The sequence below is a fragment of the Myotis davidii genome, unplaced genomic scaffold (genome assembly GCF_000327345.1).
Source record: "Myotis davidii unplaced genomic scaffold, ASM32734v1 scaffold310, whole genome shotgun sequence".
Classification (NCBI taxonomy): Eukaryota; Metazoa; Chordata; class Mammalia; order Chiroptera; family Vespertilionidae; genus Myotis; species Myotis davidii.
Window position 1 is genome coordinate 157,226 of NW_006281927.1, and position 12,143 is coordinate 169,368.

A 12,143-nucleotide genomic window follows, 5' to 3' on the forward strand; every position below is an offset into this window, starting at 1 on the left:
AAAAGTGTTTTATATTTTAACTAACAATTTTAATTTATTTTCTGACTATGCAGTTTTATGTATTTTTAAAGATTTTTAAATTTCTGAATAATTGGATGAAATGTTAAAAATATATATTTTCAGATCATTCTTTTGTGTGACCTGAAAAAAGTGTTTTATATTTTAACTAACAATTTTAATTTATTTTCTGACTATGCAGTTTTATGTATTTTTAAAGATTTTTAAATTTCTGAATAATTGGATGAAATGTTAAAAATATATATTTTCAGATCCTTATTTTGTGTGACTCCTCAGAAGCCATCTGGGTGGATAACAACTCCCTGGCACCACACCATGAGTGAGAGGCCCAGCACTCCACCCTCCTAGTGGGCCACAGTCTGGCTGCTGCTTTAAGAATTTGGGAACCTTGCCCCCGATGCACCTCTGCAGGGGAGAATGAGGTGCAGACCTAATGACATCCCTTCCACACCACGCTCTGCTTCCCCAGTTCCTCTAAGGGTGAGCTGTGCAGGGAAGCGAGGTGGATGACAGAATTAGAGTCATGGGACTTCAGGCCCGTTCCTCTCTCCATCTTTTTTCTTTTCTTTCTAAAGTCCCAGAGATGAATGATCTAATGAATTTTCCTGATTCTTTGGGTGATGGTGGATCTAGTCAACTCTTTTGAGGTTTATAAGGATTTTCATTCCTTGTAATAATAAATAATTGGTAACAGCTGGGAGGCCAAAAGATACCCCACAGAGCCCAGGTTTTTCCCAACTCTTTCTGTGTTCATGCAGATCAGGTAACAAAGACCTAAGTGCTGACCTCAGAAAGCTTTTCTTGACCCCCAGGATGGACTGGGCCCAGCCTCTGTGTGCCCCCAACACTATGGTCAGCTCTTTATCTATGTACTCATTACGCTCCTCTGCCACCACCCAGGGACTTGAAATACTAGCATGGGTCCTGGTAGTTATTTGTAAAGAGAATTTCTGGCAACAAAATTATTTTGCAAGCCAGATGTTTAAGACATCTTGATGGAGTTGCTGAAGGTGAGAGAGCTATAGGTGGAAGAGGAAGGGGGAAGAGAGAGAAAGACCAGGGTGATGAGAGTGAAAGGATCTCTGAAAGGGGTAGGTGAAAAAATGATGTAGGGATGCCTCTGCCAAGATAAACGTAAACTAGAGGTGGGTGTGAGAAAATGGTCTCCAGGACTCATGGGTCTTCCTCTCTTCTGAATCAGAGGTTCCACTGTGAAAAGTCTACCCTGGGCATCAGTGAGAACAGGAAATAAGGAAGGGGATGGAGCACCCCAAATTGATGATGGGAAAGGTAAACGTAAGGGTTGGTAGTCCGGCCACAGCACTCCTGGGCTGATGGCCATTCCAGGGAGAGGTTCATATGTGAGGATATACAAGATAGTTCAGAGTTAGGATTCTCTGTATGTATAAATGTGAGCAAAATTCTCCCAAATAGTAAGAACATTGCCCACCGGCCCAATTCTCCAATAATATTTAAAGCACTTACCATGAATTGAATAAATAACAAATTTTTTTATCCTAAGTATTTTTCTTGGAGGGAGAGTCAAGTTATAAATATTTTTCACATCTTCAAAATATCCAACATACCTATTCTGGAGAAAATACACACAGAAGTCTTAATTTAAGTGGAGATGAAAAGTTTAAAGTCAGCATATCTGATTTTTTTACATAGAACTTAAGTAGAGTAATTAATTAAGGGAACATTATATAACTGCATTATATAACTGCATTTTTATCGAGGTTGCCTCATGACTGAATATCTACCCTAAAAAACGTGGTGGAGGAGTAACAAGGAAGGAGCCAGGTGCTGCTGACAGGCTCCTGTGATTGAGAGAGCAGCTAACCAGAACCAACAAGACAACAGCATCCCAGCAGGAAACAGTTAAGGAGCCACTATGGATTTTGAGCATGAAACGAATGAGAACAAATCTATGTGAGGTCAGAGGCCTAGTTGTGACTGCGTTAAGGCAAAGTTTGTGGTTTGGTGGTGAGTAGCCTTCTAGGCATGAGGGAGGGCAGATGTGAAAACTCAAGAGGAAGCCCTCCACAGGCCAGTGGGAGATACACATTCTCTTGTCTCTGCCAGCTGGAGTTTCTTCACTTTCCACTTCTCCAATTTTGTTTTTGCAAGGAAGCCCTGGGAATTCTCTTAGCCTAGTCCTTCTCTATGGCAGGCTGCTCACTCTTTTTGAAGAGTTCTGGTACTGAATGAACAGGACTAAAAAATGTATCGACTCTGCCCCACCCATTGGGAAGTGTTAATAAAATTAACTGCCATACTTTTCATCGGAAAGGGCCAGCAAAGAGAAAGGCTCATGCAAGTCCTTAACTCAGGGATGGATGAAATGTGGCCCATATAGAATGACCAGCAGTATAGGGTCAGAATGTGATGGTATCTGAGAATTGCCACCCCACGCAGAAGGAACTCTGTCCTGGGGCCTTGCCAGCACAGTTCTCAGCCTGAGGCTGAGGCCCTGCATTTCTATCCCAGTGCATCAGAAGAGATTCTGTTGCAGCTAGGGTGTGCCAGTTCTGGACTAAAGTTAGAGAAACTGTGCACAACTGCAGAAGAAATGGGGGAAGGGGGGTAAGGTGTACAAGGATAGTCATTGAAGGAGTTATATCTAACACGCCCTTAGCTCCTGCCACCAGATTCTCTACCTTTTGCTTAAGGCTTGTAATCAAGCATGGCCCTCAAGCTGCTTTGCTGTCACTATCTCTTCCCCTACCACCTAAAACTACAGGGCCTGCAGCAGGAGTTCATGCCAACTCCCTGGCACCACACCAACATATATTTAGTAAGCACTTGCTCTGAACAGGGGAGATACTGTATGAGGCACTTGGGAATTCCTAGGGTGGAAAGATGGGTTAAGATATGGGCTTTAGGCAAAAGGGGTAGAGAACTCACCATTGAAAATAGCTAGAAAATAATATAAAGTAACCTCTAAAAGAAACACAAAGGGCTAGAAGAACTGAAAGAGTAGGAGACTATCAGGCTGGGAAGGGAAAGGAACTCCAGGAAAAGGGGCCATGTGAGCAATGGCATGTGGGTGTAAAGTGCTGATGAGCTGGGAAATAGCATACAGCCCAAGTGTGTGAGAGTGTGGGACATGTGAATGCACACAGTGGAAGAAATGGTTGGAAAATCAAATCATAGATCTTGGGGGCAAGGTTAACAAATTATATTTGCTGCCATTGGCAGTCAGAAGCCATTATGGATTTTGAGCATGGAAATGGCATGATTCGAGCTGGACTGGGCTTTGGTAAGTTCAAGTGTGACTTCTAGTATGGCCTATAGCTATCTTTTTTCCCCCGCCTTACGTATGGCAGAAAGTTTCACGGGATAAGGCTGAGTTCTTATCCCCTGAACTAGCAGTTGCAGTGTTCTGCTACCAAGGCCAAAGGTACCTATTCAGCTCACATCACTTCACCCCAAAATCTTTCATTCACAGCCACATCCATTCTATTCAAGAATTCACAACCAGTTCTCACTTTGGTCTGAGGGGCAACAGAGAGGAGAAGCTGTGCACAGGATGCGAAATAACAGGCTTCAGAGTCTGACAGATATGGATTTGCATTCTTGGTTTAAAAAGTTAATTTCCCTGAACCTCAAGTTCCCAGCTATAAAATGGGAATCATGATGGTATCTACTCACAGGTATTGAGAATATGAAATGAGATAATGAATGTAAAACCTTTAGCATGGTCCAATCAAGTCTAAAATGTTGTAAACTCTATAGGATAAATGTCCTACTTTCTGCAAGAAACAAATTACAAGGTATAAAAAGAGGTGGAAAACCTATAAACCATAAAAGACTTAAGAGACATAGCAACCAAATAAAACATATGGCTCTTATTTGGATCCTGATTGAAACAAACTAAGTTTTTAAAAAGACTTTAAAGTAATTATGGAAATTAAAAGATAAAGTAGGCCTTTAATGCTATTAAATATTATTTTACTTTTAGATATGATAAATGGTTGTAAGGGTTTTTTAGAGTCTTTATGGTAGATGTCATAATAACATACTTTCAGGATAATATAATCTGGTGGCTGGGATTTCCTTCAAAATAATCCTGGTTTAAAGAGTAGTGTGTGTGTGTGTGTGTGTGTGTGTGTGTGTGTGTGTGTGTCTAAGTGGAGATAAATAGATAAAACATGATTGGCCACATAATCAAGTGATTGTTGAAATGCTGTGATGAGTATCAGGAGACTTACAATATGATTGTCTCAATTTTTTTAAGTTTTAAAATTTCGATAATAAAATACTTTTAAAAGGAAAAAAGGGTAATAGCATATATTTCACATAGGTTATCTGAGTATTAAATGAGATAATACAAATAAAAGTGCAATATAATCTATAATAATAAAAGGATAATATGCTAATTAGACCAGACGTCTTCCTAACGTCATTCCAGACCTCCTTCCTGATGAAGCTGGGGTCTGAGGGAAGCCAGTCGAGGGGTCCTGGATTGGAGCGGCTGCAGGTCAGGCCGAGCCCCCCCCCGCCCCCATACATGAATTTCATGCACCGGCCTCTAGAAATATATGATAGTGTCTGGATATAATAGATTTATGAAAAATGTTACTTTCCCTTTTCTTTATCATTCAAAATACAGCCCTTACCCCATCTCTCTCTCTGTCTCTGTCTCATGCATACCGCCACCCCGCCCCCCGCCACACACACATACACACACACACGCGCGCACACTCACACACATGATATTCTTCAAGGGTAGAACTGCCCTAGTGGAGAATTGTGAAAGACTCAGTTCCTCTCTATGGGAAATAAATGGCTGATGACTTTAGTTAGTTTTCAGCAGTCTGGGACCTTCTTTCTTTGGGAAGGAGGGCAACTCCTGAACTCCGTAAACAATCACAACATAAAGTGGGAAGCAATATGCTCTGGGGAGAACTCAAAGCCTGCAAAGCTCAGGCAGTGCCTGAGACCAGCTCTCAGCCTCTGGGAGGGACCAAGGCCTCTCACAGGGCACCCAAGTGCTGCTGCCTGACCACCAAAGGAGAAGTCTAAACTGAAACCAAATAATAGGTGTCAATCCCCCTTTTCTTTATTAAAAATTTTTTTAAATTTATCTCAGAGAGGAAAGGGGAGGCAGAGAAACAGAAACATCGATGAGAATCATTGATTGGCTGCCTCCTGCACGTCCAACGCTGCAGATGGAGCCCACAAACCAGGCATGTGCCCTGACTGAGAATTGAACTTCAACCTCCAGATTCATAGGTAAACACTCAACTGCTGAGTCAAATTGACTGGGTGAGGACCCCCTTTTTAAAAAGAACACTTACCACCTTATCTCCCTTCCTCTCTGTAGAAAATCAATAAAATATATTTAAAAAAATAAAAAATAAAAAGAACACTTACCTGAGAAGGGGTTTCTACTCCCTGAAATTTACTGCTGGTGGTTTTATCTGTTCGTCGTTCTCCAAAATAATAAAGGCTGTCCTATAGAAATGGGGACAATCCAATCATGGATCATCTGTATTTTCCTCTCCTGTATAAGGTATTCTTAATGTTTCTAAGGGTACACATCCCCCTAAGTCAGCAGTCTCTGGGCAGAGGCTACCCAAAATGATAAAATTAGCAAAGCCACATCAAGGCTCATGCTCATTCCAATACTCATAAAGACATGGAATTTTAGAGCTGGGAAGACCTTAGAGGTCATCTGGTCTGTCTTCCTACCTTTCCATTTTACAAATGGAGAAGATTAAGACTGAAAGAAAAGCTGGTGACTGACATGGCAACTTATGCAGCAACACACAGGGGGCTCTCTGTCTAAGGCTTTAGTCAATGGCTTCCAACTGTTTTATTTAAAAGCAACAATCTACATTAATAAACCTAGGAGATACACACACACACACACACACACCCCTGAAACACAATTTCATAAAACAATACTTACCTTTTGATATTTCCTAATCTATTCCATTTTATTTAAAAAAATATGAGTCACAACCCAATACTTTGATTTTATAACTCACTAATAGATTTTGATTCACAGTTTAAAAAGCATTGCCCTTGAACAGTGATTCCCAACCTTTTCCATTTCATGGCACATTAACTAATTACCAAAATTCTGCAGCACACCAAAAAAATATTTTTCCCAATCTGATAAACAATAGGTATAATTTTGATTCATTCACACCAGACAGCTATTTTTGTGTGTCTTCTGTCATTTTATTATGACAATCTAAGGGAAAAGAGATCAGTACCCTTGACTAAATACTCAGGTATTGCATGATTTAAAAATTCTTGTGGCACACTGGTTGAAAACCACTATCCTAGAACATTCATTTTCATAATTTGTGTGCCTCAAATTAGAAAAAAGAAGATGGTGGAATTAGAGTGTTGGGCATGGTGCATAATGCACAGTTTCTCTTAACTCGACTGTGGGCCAAGTGAGGTGCAGAGCTACTGGGAGTATGTCCTCTAAGTGGTAACTTCTCAGCAAGATCATGGCAGAAAAAAGACTGAAAACCCTGCTTTGGGAAGTGAAACTACCCACCCTGTCTTCTCAGAAATTTCCAGAGGACACAGACCCCACAGAGAGTGACTATGCAAAAGTAACACTCAGGAGAGACTTTGTTCTGAATTGGAAAACATCACCTTTTAGCTACCTAGCACTTCTAAGGATCAAAGTCCTTTAGAGAACTTACCCAATCAATCTTGATATTTTTCTTGTGAGAAAGGAGGAAGTCCCATAATTGGTCAGAGTAAGAGCAGGGCTGGACTAGGAGACACAGGTGAATCTAGATTGTTAAGCTTTTTTGCACTGTGTAATTTCACCTTACTCACCTCATCTTAATCTTGCCCCTATTTGGTCCTGTCTTTATTTAAAATGTTCCTACTGTATATATCATTGATTTTTGGCATTAATTTTCATTTAAAAATATTGCATTAGGATATTATTTATCTTGACTATGACTATTTTGGCATTCTCTTAAAATTTTCCCATGGCGCACTAGTGTCTCACTGACCTCACCCTAGTCCTGGCCCAGAGTAAGGGGTATCTAGATCAGTTATAACCACAAGTTAAATAAGGAAGTGTTAAAACCAAGCTTTCTAATAACAGCCTCTCCCATTACAATTTCATTATATACCATGACTCAAATAGTCATCCTACCCTACCAATGACATTTCAGAACTAGCAAATGCAGTCAGCATAAGACAACATTTGTAGTAGCATCTTTCATACCTCTGCAGTTGTAAATATTTCACAGGCAATAAGGCACGCACAAGCCATAGTTCCAGTTCTTCCTAGAAAAGAAAAGAAGTTAGCTCATTATTCAAGGTAATATGTGGTTATAAAAATACTCTCAGAAATATCCAGAGGTCATTTTGAATTGATTTTCTTTCACTCTGAAAGTGCTTGTTCAGAAAACTTCAAGTCAGAAACAGCCAAAGCTGTTTCACTGCTCTGAGGTTCTCCTGGAATTCTTCCGAACCATGTGCACGAGTGCACATGTGCTGTGTGCATTGTTCTTGAATCACTACAGCAGTCACAGGCAGAGGCAACCAGCTCTGCTTAGGATTCTAACACAACAGGGCTACTCGCCAGTTAAGAATACCATCAATAAAAGAAAATGGATAGAACTTCAAATACTATCTAGCATTTGCAATACCCATTATTCCTTCCATTTTAGTTAAAGTTTTTAAATGTGTTATAAAATATATGAAAGCAGAAAACAGTATAATGTACCCCCATATACCTGGTCCACAGATTCTATAATTATCTATATTAATAAAAGGGTAATATGTTAATTAGACCAGACATCTTCTGGACATCCTTCTAGACAAAGCCACGGTGGTGAGGGCCGAGGCAGAGGTGGTTAGGGGCAATCAGGCTGGCAGGGGAGGACAATTAAGGGGTGGTCAGGCCAGCAGGGGAGGGCAGTTAGGAGGTGATCAGGCCAGCAGGGGAGGGCAGTTAGGGGGTGATCAGGCTGGCAGGCAGAAGCAGGTAGGGGCAATCAAGCCAGCAGGGGAACAGTTAGGAGGCGACCAGGCCAACAGGCAGAGGTGGTTATGGGTGATCAGGCAGGCAGGCAGGCAGGCAGGCAAGCGGTTAGGAGCCAGCAGTCCCGGATTGTAAGAGAGATGTCTGACTGCTGCGGGCCTAAACCGGCAGTCGGACATCCCCTGAGGGGTTCTGGATTGGAGAGGGTGCCGGCAGGGCTGAGGAGATCCCCCCTTCCATGCATGAATTTCATGCACTGGGCCTCTAGTTATATTGTTTACTTGGTTTTTTAAATTTATTTTTAGAGAGAAAGGAATGGAGTAAGAAAAATCATCAATTTTGTTTTTCCCCCACTTATTTATGCATTCATTGGTTGATTCTTGCATGTGCCCTGACAGGGGATCAAACTCACAACCTTGGCATATCAGGATGATTCTCTAACCAACTGAGCTACCCAACCAGGGCCTATTGTAGTTTAATTTCTTCCCTTTTTCTTTCGTGTTTCATCTCCTTCCCTCTTTTACACGTGCACTTCTATAGCATTTAGATGCACATACCCTGCATCTATACAGTATCTAGTGTTTAATATCTGGGTTTAACTCCCTATCTTGATTTCATGTCATTTCATCCTTAAAGTCTCTTGTGTTTTATTCCAATACATATTTTTGTCCTGCCAAACAAAATTTGGGTTAAAAATGTTGCTTTTTATTTCTATAATTATCTGTAGCTTTTGTCTTATCAGTATATGATGAACTTATTTTATCCAATTCCAAACTTATCCCTTTAACTTGAGATACACTCTGATTTCTATTCTATCCTTTTAAAACGAACTACTAAACTTATTTTACAACCCATAGTTTGAAAACCACTATTCTAAGCCAAGTACTTCCAAAGAGGACTTTGATATGCTATGATAAATAAAAGCTTTTTAATAACCCAGCTTTCAGTAGTGTATAGACTGTTAAAATTTCAATTGTAGATGACATCTCTGGGTCTCTATAACTCTAATATCTTTCCTTTGAAAAGCACTTTTGCAGATTTATATCCCTGTGGATAAGGACAACGGCATACACAGTAAATACCCTCTCATCCAGTGAAGTCGGGTACAGCAGGGAATCACAAAAATGACATTGCCTATTTTCACTTTAAACGAATATACATTTATTAACTACACTTCTGATTTTGGACAAAGGTTTTGGAGTTTTTTCTTGGAAAGGCCAGGTCCATGGTATAAATAATTGCATCATCTATAATTTTTAGTTTCCCATTTTAAAAAGCAATCTAGGTGCAGAACCCCTTTAGATTTTACTGCTGGAATTTTTCTCCCAGTGTTTTACTTTAGTCTTACTTGCATTTAACGAGGCTGTAATTATGGTTGTAGCCACTTAACTTTATTGAATCTTCTTAAAACATTTAAGTTTCCTAAAACTATAACTTGTTCTGTTCACTCTAACATTTCACAGATCTACGTAACACTTGATTATTTGACATAAGTATAACAACAAATGAAACTGGCAGATACTAACAGAAGTAGAAACAGATAGGCATACTTCAGAGAAGCTTTCTAGCTGCAACTTGTCAATGTGTCAATGGACACCAACAGGTGAGTTCATAGAGGGAATGGAGAGCATCATATAAGTCACTAAATTGGTTAGTTGAAAGTCAGTAAGAGAGCTTTTGTTATCCTGAAGTCGGCAGAAGCATCTTGCACCTCTAAATGTAATAAAATTCTTGGCTTTCATAATGATAACTAACATTTGGGTTTACATATCTCATATAATCTTTACAACAACTCTGTGAGTAGCATAAGGAAGGAGAAACCGAGGTTCTGCAAGTTTAAGAAACTTTCACATAATCAAAATAGCAAGCTATCTTAATGCCAGTCTATATGACTTTTTACAACAACCCTTACGCTTTAGTCTTTTTCAAGCCATGTCCATCACCCCTCCCCACTGTGTAGACTTACATGCTAAATTCTTGAATCTATAAGCAGATCTATAATCTATGAGGTGATTCTCCAGACACCAAGAGTGGTAGGTGTGATTGTGTGATTGTGTGTGTGTGTGTGTGTGTGTAAGTTGCATGTATCTCCATCTAATACATATTATTTTTTTCTTTGTAAACAATAGACTGTGGTCTCCATGGGAGAAGTGCATGTGTCTGCTAAGTACCTATCACATACCTTACATCTATACAGTACCTAGTGTTTAATACATGAACGAATGGACATTTATACTTTTCCAATTTATCATGACATCAAGTCCCACGACAACTTCTTTTTCTCGTTTTGTTTTCACTTCCTCATTGAACTAGATGCACAATGAATAATTTCACTATTGGCTTTACCAATATCACATAACATTGCCTCTCTTACTTCTGCATCCTTTTGTTGTACCCACTCTGTAAAAGCCTAATACTTGATTAATTTGGGCATCCACTTCCTCCATTCTTACATATAAAAACATCAGAATACATAGACACCAGAGATGCAGAGAACTGCTGGAGAAAAATCACACAACTTTTCATATTGCTAATAATATAAATTAATGTTCTAACACATAAACTGGACCTTCAATGCAGCCAAAACACTTCTATATGTTGCTAGTTAGTTCCTTTTCCTAGTTCTTTTAGGATCTGATTTAAATTCTCCCTACATTCCTCAAATCTCCAACCCAACCACCTTCTCAGTGACTCTCAGTTTGTGTCTTCATTTCTTTCTTCACAGAGGCAAGACCTCCCTTAACTTGTTGCCTCTCTGAGTCCCCACTACAAGCTTCCCATGATTACATCCATTCTTTTCCCTTCCTTTGAATCTCACTTGTGAAGAGTTTCTCCTCTTAATTCAGCAAAATTCTCCACTTGGGTTCTGAATCCCATCCCCTTCTCTCAACTCAGTCTTGACTTTATCAGTCTCCACTTTTCAGTACCTTCAAAATCTCTCTCTCTCTCTCTCTCTCTCTCTCTCTCTCTCTCTCTCCTCTCTCTCTCTTCTCTCTCTCTCTTTCTCCCTCTCTCTCCCTCCACCCCCCTCTCTCCCCTTTCTTCCTTTGACAAATAAACATAGTCAGGTCTCCTCACTTTGCCTTATAAACAACACTCTCTATGGGCCCCAAATGCCTAAACAACTAATTTCTCTCCATTTTTTCACAGATAAGCTTCTTGAATCCCTAGTCTAAACTTGCTATTTCCACTTCCTCCTCAATGATTCTAGTGCTGGCTATCTTTAGACCCCACTTTAATCATTATAATCACTACCATTATTCACTATTTATTATGTGTTAAACACTTGGAAGCTGAATAACATGCTATTAAACAATGATTGGGTTAAAAAAAGATCAAAGAAGAAATTAAAAACACGCTGTAAATGAATGACAATAAAAATGAATACAAAATCTATGGAACACCGTGAAAACAGTCTTGAGAGAGAAGTTTATAGCTCTACAGGCCTACCTCAAAAAAAAAAAAACTAGAAAAAATGGTAGAAAATCATCTAACTCTACAACTTAAAGAATTAGAAAGAGAGCAACAAGAACAGCCCAGAGTAAGCAGAAAGAAGGAGATAATAAAGATCAGAGTAGAAATAAATGACATAGAGACAAACAAAACAAAACAATATAAAGAACAATGAAACCAAGAGCTGGTTCTTTGAAAGGATAAACAAGATTGATTAACCTCTAGCCAAGAAGCAAAGAGAGAGGACCTGAATAAACAAAATCAGAAAAGAAAGAGGTGAAATAACAACAGACCCCACAGAAATACAAAGGATTGTAAAAAACAAAATACTATGAACAACTCTATTCCAACAAACTAGACAACCTAGAGGAAATGGACATTTTCCTAGAAAAATACAACCTCCAACAACTAAATCAGGAAAAATCTCAATATACCGATAACTATGAAGAAAATTGAAGCAGTCTTCAAAAAGCTTCCAGCAAACAAAAGCCCAGGGCCAGATGGCCTCACAGGAGCGTTTTACCAAACATTCAAAGAAGAACCCAAACCTATCCTGCTCTGACTATTTCAAAAAATTCAAGAGGAAGGAACACTTCCAAGCTCATTCTATGAAGCCAACACTACCCTAATACCAAAACCAGATAAAGACAATACAGTGAAACAGAATTACAGGCCAATATCCCTGATGAACATAGATGCC

The 12,143-nt window shown here is 39.5% G+C and overlaps 1 protein-coding gene across 1 annotated transcript in view; it reads right to left on the reverse strand.

The window, feature by feature from the left end:
• Positions 1–12,143, reverse strand: part of LOC102751642 (phosphatidylinositol 3,4,5-trisphosphate 3-phosphatase TPTE2) — a 69,296-nt gene that overhangs the window by 14,092 nt on the left and 43,061 nt on the right. The window contains exons 7-9 of the mRNA XM_015561379.1: positions 7,229–7,290; positions 5,398–5,478; positions 1,504–1,609 (exon numbers count right to left, since the gene is read on the reverse strand). Coding sequence (XP_015416865.1) covers positions 1,504–1,609; positions 5,398–5,478; positions 7,229–7,290 — 249 coding nt within the window. The remainder of the gene's footprint in view (positions 1–1,503; positions 1,610–5,397; positions 5,479–7,228; positions 7,291–12,143) is intronic.